Consider the following 19,764-nt stretch of genomic DNA (forward strand, 5'->3'; position numbering starts at 1 on the left):
TTAGATAATATAATCATATTGTATTGACGTTGTTAGAGATTTAAGATATCTATGTTTGGTATTACTTTTTTCTGATTTTTAAAATTTTATTTTAAAAATAAGACAAAAAAAAGATCTTAAGCAATTTCTGCACCCAACTTTCAGTCCATGAATGCATTAACCCTAAGTATTCTAACTAAAGTAACTAGTAATGATCCTGAGTAAACGCTCAGTTAGCTGGAGTAAGATTAAATTAAAATTTCATGATTTGTAAAAATTTAATTTAAAAAGAAAAACAATGTCTTAATAAAATGTATTTATAAACTATATTTCATGAAACCTTGGTTTTCACTGTTTTTTTTCAAGGGACAGGAAAAAAGTGCCATGGGTATAGATTACAATCTACTCTGGTGTGCATTAATAGGACACATTCATAAATATCAGTTCTGTTTATATAAACTACAAGAACATTTTTTACAATTACATTTTATGGTAGTCATATTTTTCTCAGGTCTCATGTTTCACTCATTTTTTTCTTTGAGCATTCTGATCTCTCACATCAAGTGACATTCTTCTTAAATTTAAGAAAACCAGAAGAGGGGTAGGAGTTAATGAGGCAGTCATAGGCAACATGAGGAAGCCCCCAGGGCATGGTAGAAGGAGGGACCCTTAATGGCAGTTTGAGCAGCAAAAAGCATCTCAAGACTCAGAAATAGTGTGTTATGGACACAAGATCATACAAAGACTATTTACTGAACTAAATACTGAAGTATTTTTGAAACGACCAATATAGATCCCACCAACCTAAATCCAGTGTTTGTTTTGGTTTTACTCCAATATGAGAATAATCTGGTCCTTTTTTTCTCCCAGAAACCACAGGATTCAGGTAAGTGGCAGTGTGGGTTACTGGGAGTCTATAAAAACCATCACTTTATACATGACCGTCTGCCCCTCACCTGGCAACCTGCCAATTCTCCCAGCTACTCCCGGGAGCAACACTCTGGGTCTGGCCTTCTGCCAGTTTGTGAAATGGGATCAAGTCACGAGCTTCACTGTGGCTCTCTTTGCAGGTATCCCTCAGCCAACCTTCTCCGGGGGCCGGCAGCCACCTCAGGAGAAAGCCATCTCGAAACTCTCGCAAGGTTTACCTCTTTAGCAGGCGAATGCCCATACGAACCAAACATTCTAAGGAAATTCATCATAACCCCTGGATGAAAAGGTAACAGAAAAGTGACGGTGTCTGGTACCGGCTTCTCCTGTATCAGGTAGGTACTGACAGGGTGATAACTACCTCTGCCCTGAACACACGGAGATGCACACACTCGTCTGCTGAGCCTCATTTCCTCTAAGAAATGTTAAGCCATCTGTCCAAAGAGATGGTATGAGGATGAAAATTCCTTTAAAGGAAAAAATGATGTGGTAAAACCCAAACTCAAACCCAGGGTAAGAGTGGTGTTGATCTTCTATGCTTCGATTTTCTAGAAGCAGCTTCAGGCAGCAGGCTCCGCAGGCCGGTGAATTCAGGGGCCGTTTTAGGGCAAGCCAGGTGGGATTAGATGTTCCAATGTGCACTGTGCTCCTAAGCCCGCTGTGATCTGAAACTTAGCTCTTGGGCTTGGGCCAGAACCAGCCTGACGTTCAAGGGTGAGCACAGAAGGCAGCAGCCTTCAGGCAACCGCTGTGCAGAATTCTCTGGATAATGCCTTTGGCTCTGTTCTCTCCAACGCTGGTCAGATGATCCCAGTCCATCCGCGACCCCCTTGGTGTCACTATAGGTGCGTCCTGCTGAAATCGTACATCTTTTTAAGATTCTGAAAATAAATCCTATCACTATCTTCTGGTCTCAGTTGAGAACAGTTATCTTTCAGTGGTTTTCACAGTATAACTAACTTGCCCAATTTTACTAAGGCTCTATAACTTCATTAGGAGGTTAGCTGTAATGAAAAAAAATAGTACTTAATTATGTAAAGACATGTTATATCCCAATTAGGAAAATGCCATATAAATTTATGTATATCATATATATCTTTTGTAATTTATTTTGTCATCATCCATAATATATGTATGAGGAGTGTGAATTTAATTTTAGATGCTTTGTTCACTGTTAATTCATCTCAGATTCTCTATGAGCACTTACGATAATGAATGTATTTGATGTTCGGGTGCCTCTTCTGTGCTTTCATTTGCAGTTTTGTAGTTCAGTAATTGGCAATTCAGGGTGCAAAAAACATTTTTTAAAAGGTCTCAATAAGTATAATAAAAGTAAAAATTGGTTATTCTAGGTTTTTAAAAACTTATTTTAAAGTCTTATTGAGTTGTAAGAAAAGTTTTTAAGAAGTTATTTCTTCTGAATTCAGTTTTAGGTAGTATGATAAAATAGATTCCCCCTAAATAACATTATAAAATATTATATATGTTTAGAAATATCTTTTCTATGGCTCAAAGTAGTAAAAAGTAGACCAATTTAAATGAATTAATTTTAATTCATTAGTCTGCTGCTGCTGCTGCTGCTAAGTCACTTCAGTCGTGTCCTACTCTGTGTGACCCCATAGACGGCAGCCCACCAGGCTCTGCCATCCCTGGGATTCTCCAGGCAAGAACAGTGGAGTGGGCTTCCATTTCCTTCTCCAATGCATGAAAGTGAAGTCGCTCAGTCGTGTCTGACTCTTAGCGACTCCATGGACTGCAGCCCACCAGGTTCCTCTGCCCATGGGATTTTCCAGGCAAGAGTATCGGAGTGGGTTGCCATTGTCTTCTCCGAATTCATTAGTCTAGATACGTCCAAATGTCAGGAGATTCCCATTTTTTTCAAGACACATTCAGAAATGTGTCCCAAGTTTAGGATAGCTTGATATGTTAAAAATTTGAGATACAGGCGAAATGATTAAATATCTACACATTATTGTTGCTTAACACTAACAAAAGACCTGTTGCTTTTTCCACTTTCACATTCAACGTATATTTATGATTACTAAAATGTAGTCATTATTGTACTACATTTTATTGTTTTAAAATTATCTATTAAAAAAAATACTGACTCCAGATTTTACGGATTGAATTTACATCAAGCTAGATGACTTCTCTAATCAGTATGCTGTTCATCAAAAAAAGTTAGAGAATGATCCATAATATTAGGAACTTGTAAGGACTGGAGCACAAAGTGACTCCCTCTTTTCTGAGAGATAATTTGGGTTTAAAAACCCCCAAAGAGCCCTCATCTTATAGATATCTATGTATGTTTATAAAACAGAAAATTAAAAAGCTATAAGGCATTATAGTGAAATAAGTCAAAATTTTACACCTGGCCCTCCTTTTTCCTGCTCTACTTAGATATTCAACAAATATTTAAAAAAAAACCCAAATATTAATATTTACTAAATGAGTAAGTAATGAACATTTATGTACTATCTTCTTTTGGTTTTTAGTATGTATTATTTTTATAGTCAGAAAAAAATAACAAAGAAATTAGTTCCCCCATAAATCCAGAAACCATAGCTAGACTTTTCTTTTGTTTTCTATAATACTTGTTAAGATTCCATTGAAATTTTAGCCAAAGTGTCCATTCTTTAAATTAACCCAGATCACTCTAGGGGTTGTTTTAGTGATACTGGCTTTATTTACAGTTCCAGAGACCCCTACATCCTCCCATTGTGTGAGAAAAATAGGAAAAGTCTTTGGAATGAAAACTTAGCAACGTTAATAGAGCTATTGAACTGAATACAACCTACCACCTAGAGGTAACAAAGCTATCGTGAAAACTGTCTTAATGTTTTAAAATTATTTGAGTGGTGAAGTTGTAACCTATGAACTACTCTTAATTAGTTAATTAAATCCTGTGGACCTCAGGTAACTCAATAAGCTGCCCAAGTCTGTAGTCTGCTTCTGGAAGCACTTTGGATAGTGGTAAACTTGTTTAATTGGGATAGCCGCCGCCAGGACCAGCCAAGGCAGAACTATTGAGGACTTTGTCCAGTGAGTTTCATGTGTGCCCAAGTGGCATTCTGAGTGCACTCAAACCTGTTGTTCGTCTCAGTCTTGCCTTCCTCTGCATTTATCTGTATCCTTGGAGTCAGTTCACATTGCTCTGTGCTGCCTTTCTGGCTACTCATTCTTGGTTGACAGCACTCAAACATTTTCATCAGGTTCCAAGAACCCCCATTTTACTACTTAAACAGAGACATAGACGAAAACCCAACTCCTTTATATCTTTATCTTCACAGGTTGTTTCAGTTGGGTTCTCTGGGAAGCAGATGCTAAAATGGAGTTAGAAATGCAAGGCGTTTATTGGAGATAACACCTGCAAAAGATAAAAGGCAGGCAATAGGGTTGGAAAGGAAAGACTCAGACCACAGTGCATATCTGATGGGGTCTCAGTCAATCTGGTGGGGAGCTAGAGAACAAAGGCTGGTGATTGGAAGGGTTCTGCATTGGAAAGACTGGCATGCCCCAGTATCTCTGCCATGCTTGGTCATTGGCTGGGGCTCTCCAGAAAAAAAGAGGCCACCACTCAAAAGCTGAGGCAGACTCCTCATGTGTTAACAGCTGTGGACTGACCATGCTTGTGGGAGAACATCAAGGTCTTTCTTGAAGGGAAATCAGAGGGAAGCAACTCTAGTACTGCTTCATCAATTGAATTTCTCTACTGTCTCACCTCTGTAATCTTAAACTCTATATGCTACCTGTTCACTATAACACCCTATCTTTCCACTGTTCATCCCCTTAGTCTCGTTATATCTGTTCTTTGCTTTTGTGTGAAACTTTCACTCCCCTACTCCCTCCACCTTCTCTAAACATTTCACCCTCTCTTGACATCACTGCTTTCTCCAGGTAGGCTAGACCCAGTTCCTCATCACTTCATCCATTCTCCAGCCAATATCCTTAAATTCTCTGCCCCCTTTTCTCTTAGTGCCCACAATGCAAAACCATGTTTATCCATCTGCCTTCTTTATTCCTATACTTAAGCTGATGGCCACAGCTAAAGAAAATCATACAATAATACAGATTAATGTCACATAGTTTCTAGTCTTGGCTGAACCCTAAACACTGTACAGAAATCCTATAATTAGATTCTTCCTTCTCATATGGCACCTGAAGGAAAAATCTTATAATTTTTGTTTTGCAACATGTTAGCAAACATAATGGGGAAAAGTTCCTTAGGGTAGATCTGAATTCTACCTTTACAGCTTGTGTGAACTTATTTAACTCCTTCGGGTCTTTTCCCCTCCATCTTTAAAATGGAGCTATTATTAGCTGCTGATGACATTGTTTACAGGATTACATAAAATATTTAACCAGTTTAGTGAAAATTCTCAAATCATTAAGAATACAGACCCTAAGGTTTTTCCCCCACTAACTGACCAACTGTACTCTACTGAAAACCCCTCTTTCCACTAAGGACACCCCAATCCAATTTCATAACATTTGGACATTTTAAGTTATTAAACCAGTCCTCTTCTCCATTGGTGTAGCTTAGGTAGGAAACTGTGTGTGCCTTTAATGAAGGCATGATCAGCTTTCTTGAACTCCACAATTTCCTCCTTCCACTTAACATTTGGTGTCTGAAAAGGAAGACAGAGAGAGAATTTGTTTCTTCATACACTGTCAAGGTTGCTGTCCCACTTTCATTGTAAATGACCTTGAATCTTTTCTATAGGCTCAGGATGACCAGGTAGTGACTGTAATAATTTCCATCGACAAAGAGGTCAGTTATAAGCAGTTCAAGTAAACATTGATGGTCCCTGGGAGACTAAACTTTATCTTTTGGCTTAATTTAATCCTTTCCAGTTCACCTCCCACCCAAAGGACCACTCCATTATTCAAGTGATCTACATCTTACCTACTTTCTCATTAGCCATCACAACCCAACTCTGGAGCCAAAGGTATAGGTAAGATTCATTTTCTGTTGTTGTTCAGTTGCTCAGTCATGTTTGACTCTTTATGACCCCACGGACTGCAGTATGCCAGGCTTCCCTGTCCTTCATCATCTCCTGGAGCTTGCTCAAACTCATGTCCATTGAGTCAGTGATGCCATCCAACCATTTTGTCCTCGGTCATCCCCTTCTCCTCCTGTCTTCAGTCTTTCCCAGCATCAGAGTCTTTTCTAATGAGTCAGTTCTTCGCATCACGTGGCGAAAGCATTGGAGCTTCAGCTTCAGCATCAGTCCTTCCACTGAATATTCGGGACTGATTTCCTTTAGGATTGACTGGTTTGATCTCTTTGCAGTCTGAGGGACTCTCAGGAGTCTTCTCCATTTTCCTGTATCTCTAAGGAATCAAGGACTTGAGATGAGGTGTCTTCACCCTCTTGGCCTGGCTACACCACCCAGCCACCTCTTCCTAATCTCCCTTCTGCTATTTTGGTAGTATTGGGCAGAGACAAGAAATCCAGCAGCTGAGCAAACATCACATGGGAAGTTCAGGGAATCAGAACCTAGAATGAAGTCTTCTGTGAACTTGGACCCAAAGAATTTGGTAAATGTTTTTCAGAAGTGCATCATTTCACCATAACCTGAAATTATTAGTAACCCCAAAGGGTCAGGAAAAGCTATCAATCAGTACTTTACAGTATTCTGAGATATCATTCTGATACAAAGTATTATCTATAACTAACCTCATTGTACCCATCAATGCTAGTTTTTTCTTGGTGGGGAATATCAGGACTCCATCTCTAGATTGTATGTCTTGTCACTAATATAGGGTGCATACGTGCATTGTTCTAAGCATGCTACAAGTATTAACTCATTTAATACCCACAAATGTCCTATTAGGTAGTTACTATTGTCATCCACAAATTAAAGATAAGGAAACTGATCCAGGGGAGGGGTAAAAAAAAAAAAAAAAAAAAAAGAAAAAAAAAAAGGAAACTGATCCACAGACAGGTTAATTAACCTACATCTCTTCTATTCACTTTTGTATTGTTGTTGTTGAGTCCTAAGTCATGTCTGACTCTTTGTGACCCCATGGACTGCAGATGCCAGAGAACAGAACTCCTCTGTTCTCCACTATCTCCTGGAGTTCGCTCAAATTCATGTCCATTGAGTTGGTGATGATATCTAACCATTTCATCCTCTGTCATCCCCTTCTCTTCCTGCCTTCAATCTTTCTCAGCATCAGGGTCTTTTCCAATGAGTCAGCTCTTCACATCAGGTGGCCAAAGTATTGGAGTTTCAGCTTGAGCATCAGTTCTTTGTATAGTCAAATGCATTTGCTAGGAATCCAATTGCAATTTTCAAACCGATCATCAAGTGAAAAAGTTTCTGAGCTTTCTTTTTTTCATTATTTTAAATGATTATTTGAGATTACAACAACTCATAATAAATCTAGTAACTTGTCATTTTTGTGATCTGGAAGAAGTTATATATCATAGTCCTTGTTACACCTTTGATACACCAGAAGTATCTGTTCCTTGGAATTTTTCAGACTTCATCCACAAAGTTCCTATCAAGTGACAACTGCTCTTTAGGAACTCTTTCAATTGTTATTGGTTGGTTTAGTTTTTCTACATTTTGTTGGTTTTGATATTTTATATTTATATTTTCATTCATATTGATATTTATATTTTGTAACATTACACTCTCCTGAGGTTGCCTATATTATGTACCATATGTTTTCCTAATTTTAAAATATCACATATCCATTGTTATATCACTTCTCTGTTCACTGGTTGGTGTTTGCTCAATATGATAAATTTATATAAGAAAAATACATGTAAGATAGTTTAAACTTAATGAGTTTAGAGATTCATACCCAAAGAATTTAAGATTTATGAATGCAACATATATTTTTATTGTCAAATAAAGTCTTTTTAATGCAATATTTCAAATGAGGAGTTTAATACCAATCTGACAGTAACTTTTTAGTACTATTTTCCTCTTTTTAAAGTCCTCTCTCAAAACATTAAATATGCAAATTTCACCTAAGTAACTGTATATATACACATATACACACACACACAAGCATATACAGTCACTATTTTCATTACTTGTATTACCTCTACTAAGAAAAATTACTAAAATATTGAAGTTCAATAATAAATGTCTTGGGCTTCCCAGGTGACTCCGTGGTAAAGAATCCACCTTCCAGTGCAGGAGATGCTGGAGATGTGGATTTGCTCCCTGAGTTGGGAAGATCCCCTGAAGGAGGAAATGGCAACCCACTGAAGTATTCTTGCTGGGATTATCTCGTGTACAGAGGAGCCTGGAGGGCTATAGTCCACTGGGTTGCAAACCGGCTGAGCAAGCAAGCAAATAATGTCAGAATGTGTATTAATAGGATTTTCCTAATGGTCTTCACATACTGTCACAGTGAAACAAAAACATGCTGATTTATCACATCGGCCTTAGTAATGGATAGGTAGTCCTCAGTCTCTCGATCTTGTGCTATGATTAATCTTGATCATTTGGAAAACCATGGATACTGGGTGTATCACAGATGTGACTGGAAATCTCAATTCAGTATATGGTTGACCCTTGAAAAACCAGGTTTGAACTGTGTGGTATGGCTTATATGTAGATTTTTTTCAACAGTAAATATTGCAGTACTACAGAATCTTCAGTTGGTTGAATCCTTGGATGCCAAAACATAGATACTGAGGAGTTGGAGATGAGGATTCAGGGCGACTATATTTTATACTTGGAAATGCCTACTGTGCAGAGGGTAGGTGCCCCCTAACCCTTGTGTTGTTTAAAGATCAACTGTATATTCATAATGTGTATGATTTTTTAAAAATGGTGGTTACAGTTTACTTCATATACATAACATTTTTAGTATTTCAATTATTTTAATTGCATTAGCTTTCTATCCTGTCAAGTTTAATTAGTAGGAACACAAACAATTTATCCTTGGTGGTGCCAACTGCCAAAATAGCAACATGTTTTTCTATTTTCTATTTCTATTTCTATTTAGTACAGAGCACTCTGTACTAAGTATTGAAATATTTTACATAGTCTTAGCTTCACACTTTTTTTGGTGTATGTAGTGGCATGCCTTTCAATTTGATAAAAACATAGAAGAACTGAGTAAATTATTTTTTAAAAACACTGCTTAGAATTGAGTGGAAGTTGGCAGAGTTTTAGAATAACAGTAAGTATATATTAACTCAAAAAGGACTGAGATATATTTGTAATAGTTCATACATGTCTTAGATCTGTATAAAAAAAGTTTGGTATTTAATAAATGCTGTACCTAATATGAGAATATAGTAACTATAAATCATGTAAAAAGGAATACTTTCATATAATTCTATAGCTTCTGATAATTCATGTTAGAATTTACTTTTTTAGATTTCTTTTTAAGCCCATAGTATTCAAGTGTCATATTACATGGGTTAATGCACATTTAAATCACAGAAAGGAAACAATTGCATTCTTTTTTTCATATTTCTATCACTCTAGCCTTAGAAACAGTTGACCCTTGATCAACTGTTTTGCAGAAATAAGTGGAACTCTACCTGTGGGAGACTAAATGTAAAACTGCAATCAGATAAATTACAAAACACCTAGATATAATTTAACCTCTAAAATTTTTAGGCAGAAAAAGCAAGAGAATTCCAGAATAGCTTCTACTTCTGTTTTATTGACTATGATAAAGCCTTTGTGTAGGTCACAACAAACTGTGGAAAATTCTTAAAGAGACAGGAATACCAGACCATCTTACCTGGCTCCTGAAAAATCTGTATGCAGGTCAAGAAGCAACATTTAGAGCCAGACATGGAACAACAGACTGGTTCCAAGTTGGAAAAGAAGTACATCAAGGCTGTGTATTGTCACCTTGCTTATTTAACTTATATGCAGAGTACATCATGTGAAATGCCAGGCTGGATGAAGCCCAAGCTGGAATCAAGATTGCCAGGAGAAATATCAATAACCTCAGATATGTACAGGACACCACCCTTATGTAGAAAGTGAAGAGGAACTAAAGAACCTCTTGATGAAAGTGAAAGAGGAGAGCGAAAAAGTTGGTTTAAAACTCAACATTCAAAAAACGAATATTATGGCATCTGATCCCACCACTTCATGGCAAATAGACTGGGAAACAATGGAAACAGTGAGACTTTATTTTCTTGGGCTCCAAAATCATTGCAGATGGTGACTGCAGCCATGAAATTAAAAGATGTTTACTCCTTTGAAAAAAAGCTATGACCAACCTAGACAGCATATTAAAAAGCAGAGACATTACTAACAAGGATCTGTCTAGTCAAAGCTATGGTTTTTCCAGTAGTCATGTATGGATGTGAGAGTTGGACTATAAGAAGTCTGAGCACTGAAGAATTGATGTTTTTGAACTGTGGTGTTGGAGAAGACTCTTGAGAGTCCCTTGGATTGCAAGGAGATCAAACCAGTCAATCCTAAAGGAAATCAGTCCTGAGTATTCATTGGAAGCACTGATGCTGAAGCTCCAATACTTTGACTCATTAGAAAAGATCCTGATACTGTTAAAGATTGAAGGTAGGAGGAAAAGGGCGTGACAGAGGACAAGATGGTCAGATGGCATCACCGACTCAATGGACACGAATTTGAGCAAGCTCTGGAAGATGGTGAAAGACAGGGAAGCCTGGCATGCTGCTGTCCATGGAGTCACAAAGAGTCGGACACGACTGAGACTGTATTCAGTAACTTAACTGAATACAAACATGAGGGCTTTGTTAACATCCACAACAGGAAAAAGCATCACTGTAGTCAAACCTTGTTAAGGGTTAGCAACCTGCTTTCCGGTTTACCCGATTCATCAGCCAGGTCCAGAGCTCACTTCCTTCTACAGTGCTCAACCAGTATTTATTAAATGCACTATTTTAAGGGTTATAAATATTGCCGATGAAAAGGAAGATTTAAAGAGGATGCTGCACCTTTTGGTCCTTCCTCAGGATGCCTACTCTTGCACTCTGGGTTCAGGTGAAGGGTGGAATCTGACCAGGCAGAGGAGGAACGTGAAGGTGTAGTTGCCCTCCCATTACATACTTTGGTGTCATTTTGACTCCTGATTGCTTATCTGAAACACTAAGCTACTAGATTAAAATTGACAGCCCCTTCCTGAACCCCCTGGTACCTATTTACCTCGGGTCTTTTTTCCTGCTTTTTTCTGCACTGGTCTCCGTGTTGTAGATATTTTGGTACCTTCTCCCCTTCTCAATTTCGGTTGTAAATTGAGGAAAATGACCTCTTTATTATCCTCCACAATGATCAATAAACGATGCTTATAGAATGCATGATGACAACTTTAATTCCAACCCCAAATGAGGTGAAGTCCCTCAACCCTCTTTTACCACAAGCAGTCTTGATGTGACGGCAGGTCTTCCAAGCCTTTTTCTGAAAGGTGCCCCGGAGGGCCTGAGGGATTAACCAACGGAGCGGGGAACCTCAGGACAAGTCCAAGACAAGTCCCCGGGCCAAGTTCCGCCCTTTCCTCATCGCACGGAGCGCTGGGATGGGAAAAGTGGGATACAGCAGGTATGTCGGACTGACTATTCGCCAACAGCTGAGCAAAAGGGTTTGAGGGTACCCACCTGGAACGGCCCGCAGGCCCCGCCCCGCGCCGCGCACGCCTTTTGTAAGCGCACTAAGCCCCGCCCCCTCCAGGCCCCGCCCCTGCCCGGCTCCGGCTCGGGCTCGGGCTCCGGGATCGGAGGGGGTGGAGAGAAACCGCAGCTGCAACTTCGTCTGGAGCCTCACAGCCTGGGCTCCGCCGGGGACCGAGCCGCCGCCACCGCGGAGCCGCTGCTTCCCTGGCCCGGGCCTCAGCACAGCTGGGCAGACCATGGCAGCCGCCGCCGCCGCCGCGGCGAATCCGGCCCCTGCGCCCCCTTCCCGTCGCTGAGCGGCCGTTGCTCAGCCCACTCGCTCGCCCCGCCTCGCGGGTGCCGCCGCAGCCCAGGCTCCTCACAAGTTTCCGCCGCCGAAGCAGAAGGCAAAGGCAGCGGAGGACGGGTGTGGGGAATCGGGAGCCCCCGGCCCACTCGGCACTCCCGCCCGCGATGTGGGGGCGCTTCCTGGCTCCGGAGGCCGGCGGCCGGGACAGCCCCGGCGAGGCCCGCAGCTTCCCAGCGGGTAAGTAACGGGACAGGCCGCCGGCCGGGTTGGGGGTCGCGGCCGACCGCGGCGCCTTGGGGACCCCGCCGCCGCCGCCGCCGCTCCCCTCCCTCCTCCGGCCTGGCTTCCCGCTAGCCGCGCGCCCGCCCTCCCGCCAGCCCGGTTTCCTCCCGGCTGTCGACACCCAGCCGGGCGGGCTGACATCTGGCTGCCCGCCTCCCCTGCCGGATCCGTCCGGCATCGCGGCGCGCCGGCCAGGCGCGGCTCGGTGTCCCGGCCGCTCCTCGTCGGGCCTCAGCCCCGGCACCCCAACTTACAGCTCGCTTGGGCCTCCTCAGATTGGGCTTTGTTGTGCGTCCGCCTCCCTTTTTTCTCGGGTGGGGTGTGGGGACGTGGGTAGCGGGGCTCCCGGAGATCCGGGCGGGAAGGTCGCTGCGACCGTGCTGCAGCGGCGGCGGCGCGGCGCGCGCCACGGGCGCCGGGATCTGCTGCGGGCGCCGGGATCTGCTGCAGCCGCGCCCGCAGACCCTACTGGAGGGCGCGTTTTGGGGTAGGAGGAGGCTGGGGATGTCTCGCCTGCTGGTGCCCGCCCAGGGGTCCATCTCCTCACTGAAACCTGGTCATCGCCCAGCAGTTCTCTCTGGAGGACACGTCCTGCCAAAGCCAGTCGATCTTTGAACAAGAGGGGCTGTTAATCCGTTTGCCTGTTCCTGGCCTTTTCTGGGAAAATTTGGGGTTTGCCGCGTTGGGTGTGTGAAGGGAACTGTTTTGTAATGCAGAGCCATTTCATGCCTGCATGCATTGAAAGTTGTGTAGGAGCCACCAAATTAGAATAAATCGTCCCCTGATTAGGAATGTAAAAAATAAGACTTGGTTATCTGACATTGACAAGTTACATGATGTTGGCTGTTTTTTTCAGGCGCTTTAATTTAATCTTAATTGTATTTTGAACCACCTACCTCCCCTCCCCGCGCCCCAGAAGCTGCAAGTTATATGGATCATTTATCCAGAAAAAGCCGCCTTATGTACACACACAAAAATTTTCCTGCAACTCCAGGTGCTTCTAGGACTCCTCTGTTAAGTAACCTTGTCACACAAAATGTTTGAGCTCTACTTGTGTAACTGACATTTTGGTATACATTTTCAAGGCGATTTGCAAACAAAATAGAAAAACGTTTGGAAGTTTTTTTTTTGTTGGTAGTATTTTTGCTATTTAAAAAAATATCAGACACAAACTCAGATTTCTGTTAAAATTTCAAACAATGCAGTTCTGTGATACTTTAGAAATTTGTGATGTGATTTTTTTTTAGACATAATTTTCTCAGGTTTATTGAGGGTGTAATTGACATTTAGAAATTGTAATATACTTAATATGTGCAACTTGGTTTTGATATATACATGTGTATATACGCATTGTGAAATGATCTCCATAGCCAAACTAGTTGACCTATCCATCACCTCATAGTTACAATTCTTTTGTGTGTCATGTGTTTGGTGAGAAAACTTTAAGATTTACCGTCTTAACACGTTTCAAGCATATAATAATACCCTGATAACTGTAGTGGCATAGTGTACATTAGGTCTAGACTTAGATAAACTTTCAAATTCAGAGTGAGATTTGAAATTGTTCTCTTAAATTTGGTCCTGCAATGCTAGGCATGAGTTTAGTTAAAAAAAAAGTAGGAAATTATTTTCTCTATAATGTATATCATTTTTCCTAAGAGTAGAAGACAGGAGTTGAGAAGTTTCTGATGCTCATTGGGTATTTACAATTCTGCAATCACAGTAACTTCAGTCAGTGAGCAGGCACTTCATTATCCCCAGAGGCTGGAGGGAGTGGTTTCAATTTATCTGTTCATGTCAGAAGCCATCTGTAATATCTTTGCAAACTAACCTCTTAAAATTATTTGTTATAATAACATGTTTGAAGGTATAATATCACCCAAGCGTTGTATCCATTTATTCCATTGTTTTTTATGGAGAAGAAAACATCATAGTGTTTAGAAATTGTTAATTAACTGAAGAAGGGACTTGGAGGTTATATTGCAGTCTCTAAACCTTTGCTGTGGCAAAGAATATAGTGGAAGAAGATGCTTTATAAATACTATCCAAATTTAGTAAATTCGAACACTATATCTTTACAACATATTTATTTTATCTAATCTTTGACAGTATCTTACCTTTGGTAAGTCAGGGCATGTCTTTTCAATATAATTTTTCTTCAGCTGTATGCTAAGAATAGATTACTTTTACAGAATAGTAATGTAATTATTTATGTTTATTCTCTCAAGTAAAGCAAACCTTTAAAATTATTTTTGTAGCTTAATTTATACATCATTTGTAAAACGTAAGTGTGGTTTCTTTAGCAAATGAGCAGGTGGTGAAGGTCAAAATAATGACCTCTGAGTTGGTTCATGTGGAACCAGAACCAGTCTTCTGATTGAATTTATTAGCAATCATTTTGGTTTTGAGGGCCAGTATTAAGACAGGGATAGATAAATAATTTCTAGTATTTAAATAAGTTTGTCTCAATATGGGGGTTAATCCTAGATGTCCAGAAACTAGTTTGTTTATACAGTTATGTAACTAGACTAATCTGCCTGCTAGTATAGGAGACACAGGTTCGATCCCTGGGTCCAGAAGATCCCCTGTAGAAAGAAATGGCAACCCACTCCAGTATTCTTGCCTAGGAGATCCCATGGACAGAGGAGCCTGATGGGCTACAGTCCGTGGGGTTGCGAAGAGTTGGACACAACAACTAAACAACAGACAACTAAACTAGACTAAAGAGAAAACCAAAGATAATATAGAACCAGTTCTAAAAAATTGGAGAAAACTTTCTTTTTAAGGTAATGGCAATTAAAACAAGTAGGAATAATTAGTGGGATTTAATTTTGCCTTGGCTTTATCTGCAGTTTTTCAGCTTTACCAAGATAACTGTTACAAATGAAAATGAAATGAGTATTTTCTTATATTCGCATGCAAAGATCAAGCAAAAGTGCCCCTCTCCCTCTTTTTGATTGGCAAGTGTGGTTAGAAAGCTAATTTTATTTTCCTTTGCCCGCTTTTTATTTTATTTTTTTCAAACTTTCAACTTTTTTTTTTGCTTTGGGGTATAGCCGATTAACAATGTTGTGGTAGTTTCAGGTGAATGGCGAAGGGATTCAGCCATACATACACATGTATCCATTCTTCCCCAAACCCCCTCCCATCCAGACTGGCACATAACACTGAGTCGAGTTCCATTAGCTATACAATAGGTCCTTTTGGGTTATCCAGTTTGAATATATAGAAAACTTAATTTTAAGTAGAACATGTGTTATGTTTTTTTATGATTTGGTTGAGTGTATTTAAGAATACTCCATTATTCAAAACGTGTAATAGTTTCAAAGTTGGATGAAAGATGGATGTATTTCCCTTAGGTTTTAAACATCTAGTATGATATGGTGATATTTTGAGTACTTGCACTTAGTTATATTGAATTTGTTGCTTTCTATAAATCATACTTTCAAAATATTAATATATTTAATCCTTAAAACGTTTGGAGGTAGGATATGACAGTTTTAAAGTATGCTAGAATTAAAATGTTATAGAAAATACTTACACGATCTGAAGAAGTGTCATTTGTTCAAGTGCCTCAAGCCTTCAGTGCCTCACTGCCTTTCCCTAGTTGATGCCTGGCTATAAGGTGTTTAGTGATGTCATAATGATGGTGGTAGTAACTGGTTTGATTATGTCAAAAACTAAGGCTTTCTGTGGTTTTGAATTAAATGAACCCAAAAATACAATGATACCAATGAAACATAACTCTTCTGCCTAAACTCAGTTGAGCATGTTCTTTTATAATAGGCTTTCAGGGATGAGTGGTTAATCTCAGCTTTAGTAATGACTTTGTGAAATGAACCTGATTATTACTGATAGCTTCTTGGCTTGATGAAGGTGGTAAACTAATCTGAGGCCAGGCAATAAATGGTGAGTTGACAGCCTCTGTTGTGAATGTTTCTGTATGTTGAGAACAGAAGGTATTTTACAGTCTCAAGTTTCCTGACAGGATCAGATGTGTCCGTGTGTACTCTGAGAAGATGAAATGAAGGCTCTCAGATTTTACTGCGTTTTATCTTAATTAGTTCCCTCAAATTCTATATTAAAAGTGAATAAGGCAGTCATTTAGATAACTTCTAAAGCTATAATGAGATGCTAATTATTATTATTACTTTAAGGATATGTATATTTACACTGGCAAAATAGTATTCTACAGAGTGGAATTTATTGTATAAGGTCATTTTAAGAATGGGGATGATCAACATAAAAGAACATCAAATTGCTCTTCATACTAATATTTTGCTTGCGCTTTCTATTTTTCTTTAATTAAAAAAAATCCATTGTTGTTACCTTGCATAGTGCTTGGCACATACATAACTACTTGGTAAATGTGAGTCATTCTTTCAGTATGTATTGTGTGGTAGGGATTGTACTGGCCTCTGGGAGTACAACATTGAACAAGAAAATTCCCGGCTCTAAGGGAACTTATGTGCTAGTAGGGAGGAAACAGTTTGTAAGTAAACCAACAACACGATAATTCAGCTAATGTTAAGTACTGCGAAGAAAAGGGAGCTGAGTGAGATGACACAGGATGGGTGGATCTGGGTAGACAAGGCCTCTCTGAGGAGGTAACATTGCTCTGAGACCTGAGTGATGAGAAGGAGGCAGGCACATGAGGGCAGGAGTGTTCAGGCAGAGGGTAAACAAACAGCTCCAGGGTGGAAATGAATTTGGGGAGTTTGAAGAATATCAGTGAGTCTGGAGCATAGTGACCAGGGATATGAGGTGAGGGAGTCCTGTAAGAATTTGTAAGAATTTTAGGTTCTATGTGAGGGGAAGGCAGTTGTGGGTGGTTAGGGAGATGCCTGTTCATTCTCTCACTTACCACATTGAGTGCTACTGCAAGGCAGACCTTGTTTTTTGTTCTACGTACTGGGGAGATGAAGCAGACACTCACTATCCTTGGTGTTGATAGGTCACTCCTGGCTGTTTTGTGGGGGGAGGAAGTTGTGGTGGGATGGGGAAAAGATTGGTAGTGGAGAAACTGGTTAATAGGTCATTGCAGTGATTGGGTGAAAGATGATAGTTTGGATTAGAGTGGTAAGAGTGGGCTGGAGAGAACAGAATGAGTCTGGAATATACTTGAGAAATAGAGCTAACAGGATTTACTGATGGTTTGGAGGTGGCAAATGAAGAAAAGAGGAATCACAGATGAAGTCTTACTGGTGGCTCCAGTAATTGTAATGGATGGTAGTGGCATTTCTTAAGGTGGGTAAGGTGGGGAAGGTGAGGAAGGAAGTGGAATTAAGAGTTCTGTTTTAGGCCTGGATGGAGTTTGAGATGTGTTTTAGAGGTTCAGGTGAGATGTTGGGCATAGAAGTCTGGATCTCAGTGGGGAGGTGGGAGGGCTGGAGGTAGAGAGTTTGAACATGGTGTTTAAACACGATCACGTAGAGTATCCAGAAGACAGCCAAGGTTAACGTTTTCTAGCCAGGTAAAGGAAGAAGATCCATCCAAAGAGAGACCGTGAAGGAGCCGCCACCAGTGAGGTGGGAATGAAACCTGGAGAGTATAATGTTCCAGAGCAGAGGAGACTGAAGGAAGGAGTCAGAAGAGTCAGAAATTAACCTTCGGAAGAGTCAGAGTCGCATGCTTCCAAGAGGCCAAGTAAGATGTGACAGAGAGACAGATCAGTGCCACTGCCTAGTTTCAGAGATTTAAAAATTTTAGACTAGTAGGGATTAAAGATCCTCTAATCCAATCAGCCCGTTTTATTGGATTTATAGGATTGGTGCTTAGAAGGTGTTTGGGTGCTTTCTTGGCCCTTACCACTTAATCAAGCTAGGGTGACCAACTGTTTGGGTTTGCCTGGGACATTCAGTTTTGAAACTAGGGCTAGTGTCTCCTGGGACTCCTCACACTGAACAGTGGCTGAATCTTGACTATAGGATTCTGCCTAGGGCATCTGAACTGGGTAAAGTTTTAAATTACTTTAAAGAGATTTTAAATTACTTTAAAGAGAGTAGATTTAAGATCAGGAACTTTGTTTTATGCCCTCTTTACATAGTAGATGTCTTCATTGCTTTATTGATGCTGTTTGAATACTCAAGTTCAGAATTCTGAAGTGAACTCTCGTTTTTAACTAACCTTCTGAAAGAATGGGATGAAAAACCTCCTCATAGACTACATGGACTACATATCATGTAAAGTTTTAAGTTTTTTATGAGGTGGTTTTACTGTCGTATAGAGGCAGAGATTGTGTGTTTATTGATCACAGTCAATGTACATTGCTTTATCATGACATTCCTGACGCTTTTTTGAAGCTTTTTCATTAATTCTGAACATCCTATCTCATTTTAAGAATAATGTACTGAGAAGTTTGACTGGAAATAAAGTTTTTAAATTTGGGGGTGTTATTTTATAAATTTTCCCAAAACTTTATTTTGGAGTGTTTTGAAACTGACGTTCTGTTTTAGTTTTGGCTCTTAAGTATTGGAAAATTAAAGGCTGATTGAGAAATAATGAGCTTACTCTGCTTTCATTGGAGACCAGTGACTATATGAATTTTCATTAGGTCTAGCAACTTTACTTAACAGTGTTTATTTTTACTGGGACTTTTATTTCTTCCTGGGTGCTGATGATCCTTCTTAAGTTTGGACTTAATTTGCTACCATGTAGAATATTTTCTCTATTAATTCATATTATGAAATAGTTGCATTCAAAGACAGAGGTAAACCCCTCTGGAATACCACTTGTTATACTCCCTCCTGTTTATAGTGGTTTTATTAAAAAACCTCATACTAGTTTTTAATCATACCTATTTTTTTCCAGGCTATAGATAGAAACAAAGGCTTTTTGAGAGACTAAATTAATTATGTGGCCTTCATTCCAAATAGCTCCGAAAATACTGTTTTGAATACAGCATTTCATGTAACCAGAATATAAGATAGGATATCTGTGACCTATCCACATATGAAATCAACAAGCACATGATTTTTTTCATATAGATAGTCTTACCTATTACTGGTTGCTATCTTAACCCTCCTGGGTTCCTTGTCTTATATGATTAGAATGTTACTGGTTTGGATTCACACTTTTTATGTGAAAGGTGAACCACTTATTTATTCATCTGATCTTGGCCTTATTGAGTTAATTTTAACCTCAGCTTGAACCAACCTAGTTTAAAACTCTTCCTTATTATACTCAAATTGAAAATAAGAAAATTTTAGAATCACATTTGAAGACTATATAGTGTTATAACTTTGGTGGTAATGTTTTTTAAAATTAGTTTTATTAATTTTAGTGCTAGTACTATTAATAGTTTTAATAATAATAGTTAATAACTTCCAGATATCATTTTTATATTTAGAATGCAAAGAATACTAGCTGTTAATTACTTAAACTTCAATTTATTGAAATCCTGAAATGCAAGAAAGCCAATTAACTTAGATTGAGGTGGATTTTTTCCCCCCAGTTTGATTGAGATGTAATTGATATGTAACATTGTATTAGTTTAAGGTATACAATATAGCGATTTGAAATATATATATATTGCAAAATTATTACCATAGTAAGCTTAGTTAACATCCATCATCACACATATTAATAGTTTTTTTTCCCTTGTGATGAGAACTTTTAAGATTTACTCTCTTATTAACTTTCAAATATACAGTATGGTATTGTTAAATATAGTCACAAAGCTGTACATTGTATCCCCAAA

At 39.5% G+C, this 19,764-nt stretch overlaps 1 protein-coding gene across 2 annotated transcripts in view; it reads left to right on the forward strand.

Moving 5' to 3' along the window:
- Positions 1–1,118: 1,118 nt before the first annotated feature.
- Positions 1,119–19,764, forward strand: part of CEP85L (centrosomal protein 85 like) — a 143,645-nt gene continuing 124,999 nt past the window's right edge. The window contains exon 1 of one of the 2 annotated variants that reach the window (XM_043439699.1): positions 1,119–1,244. Coding sequence is in view for 1 of the 2 variants with exons in the window: in XM_043439698.1 (XP_043295633.1) it covers positions 11,948–12,020 (73 nt within the window). In the remaining variant the exon portion in view is untranslated. Of the gene's footprint in view, positions 1,245–11,806; positions 12,021–19,764 lie in introns of those variants that run through there. The other variant, XM_043439698.1, reaches the window with a different exon arrangement.

The sequence above is a fragment of the Cervus canadensis genome, chromosome 20 (genome assembly GCF_019320065.1).
Source record: "Cervus canadensis isolate Bull #8, Minnesota chromosome 20, ASM1932006v1, whole genome shotgun sequence".
Classification (NCBI taxonomy): domain Eukaryota; kingdom Metazoa; phylum Chordata; class Mammalia; order Artiodactyla; family Cervidae; genus Cervus; species Cervus canadensis.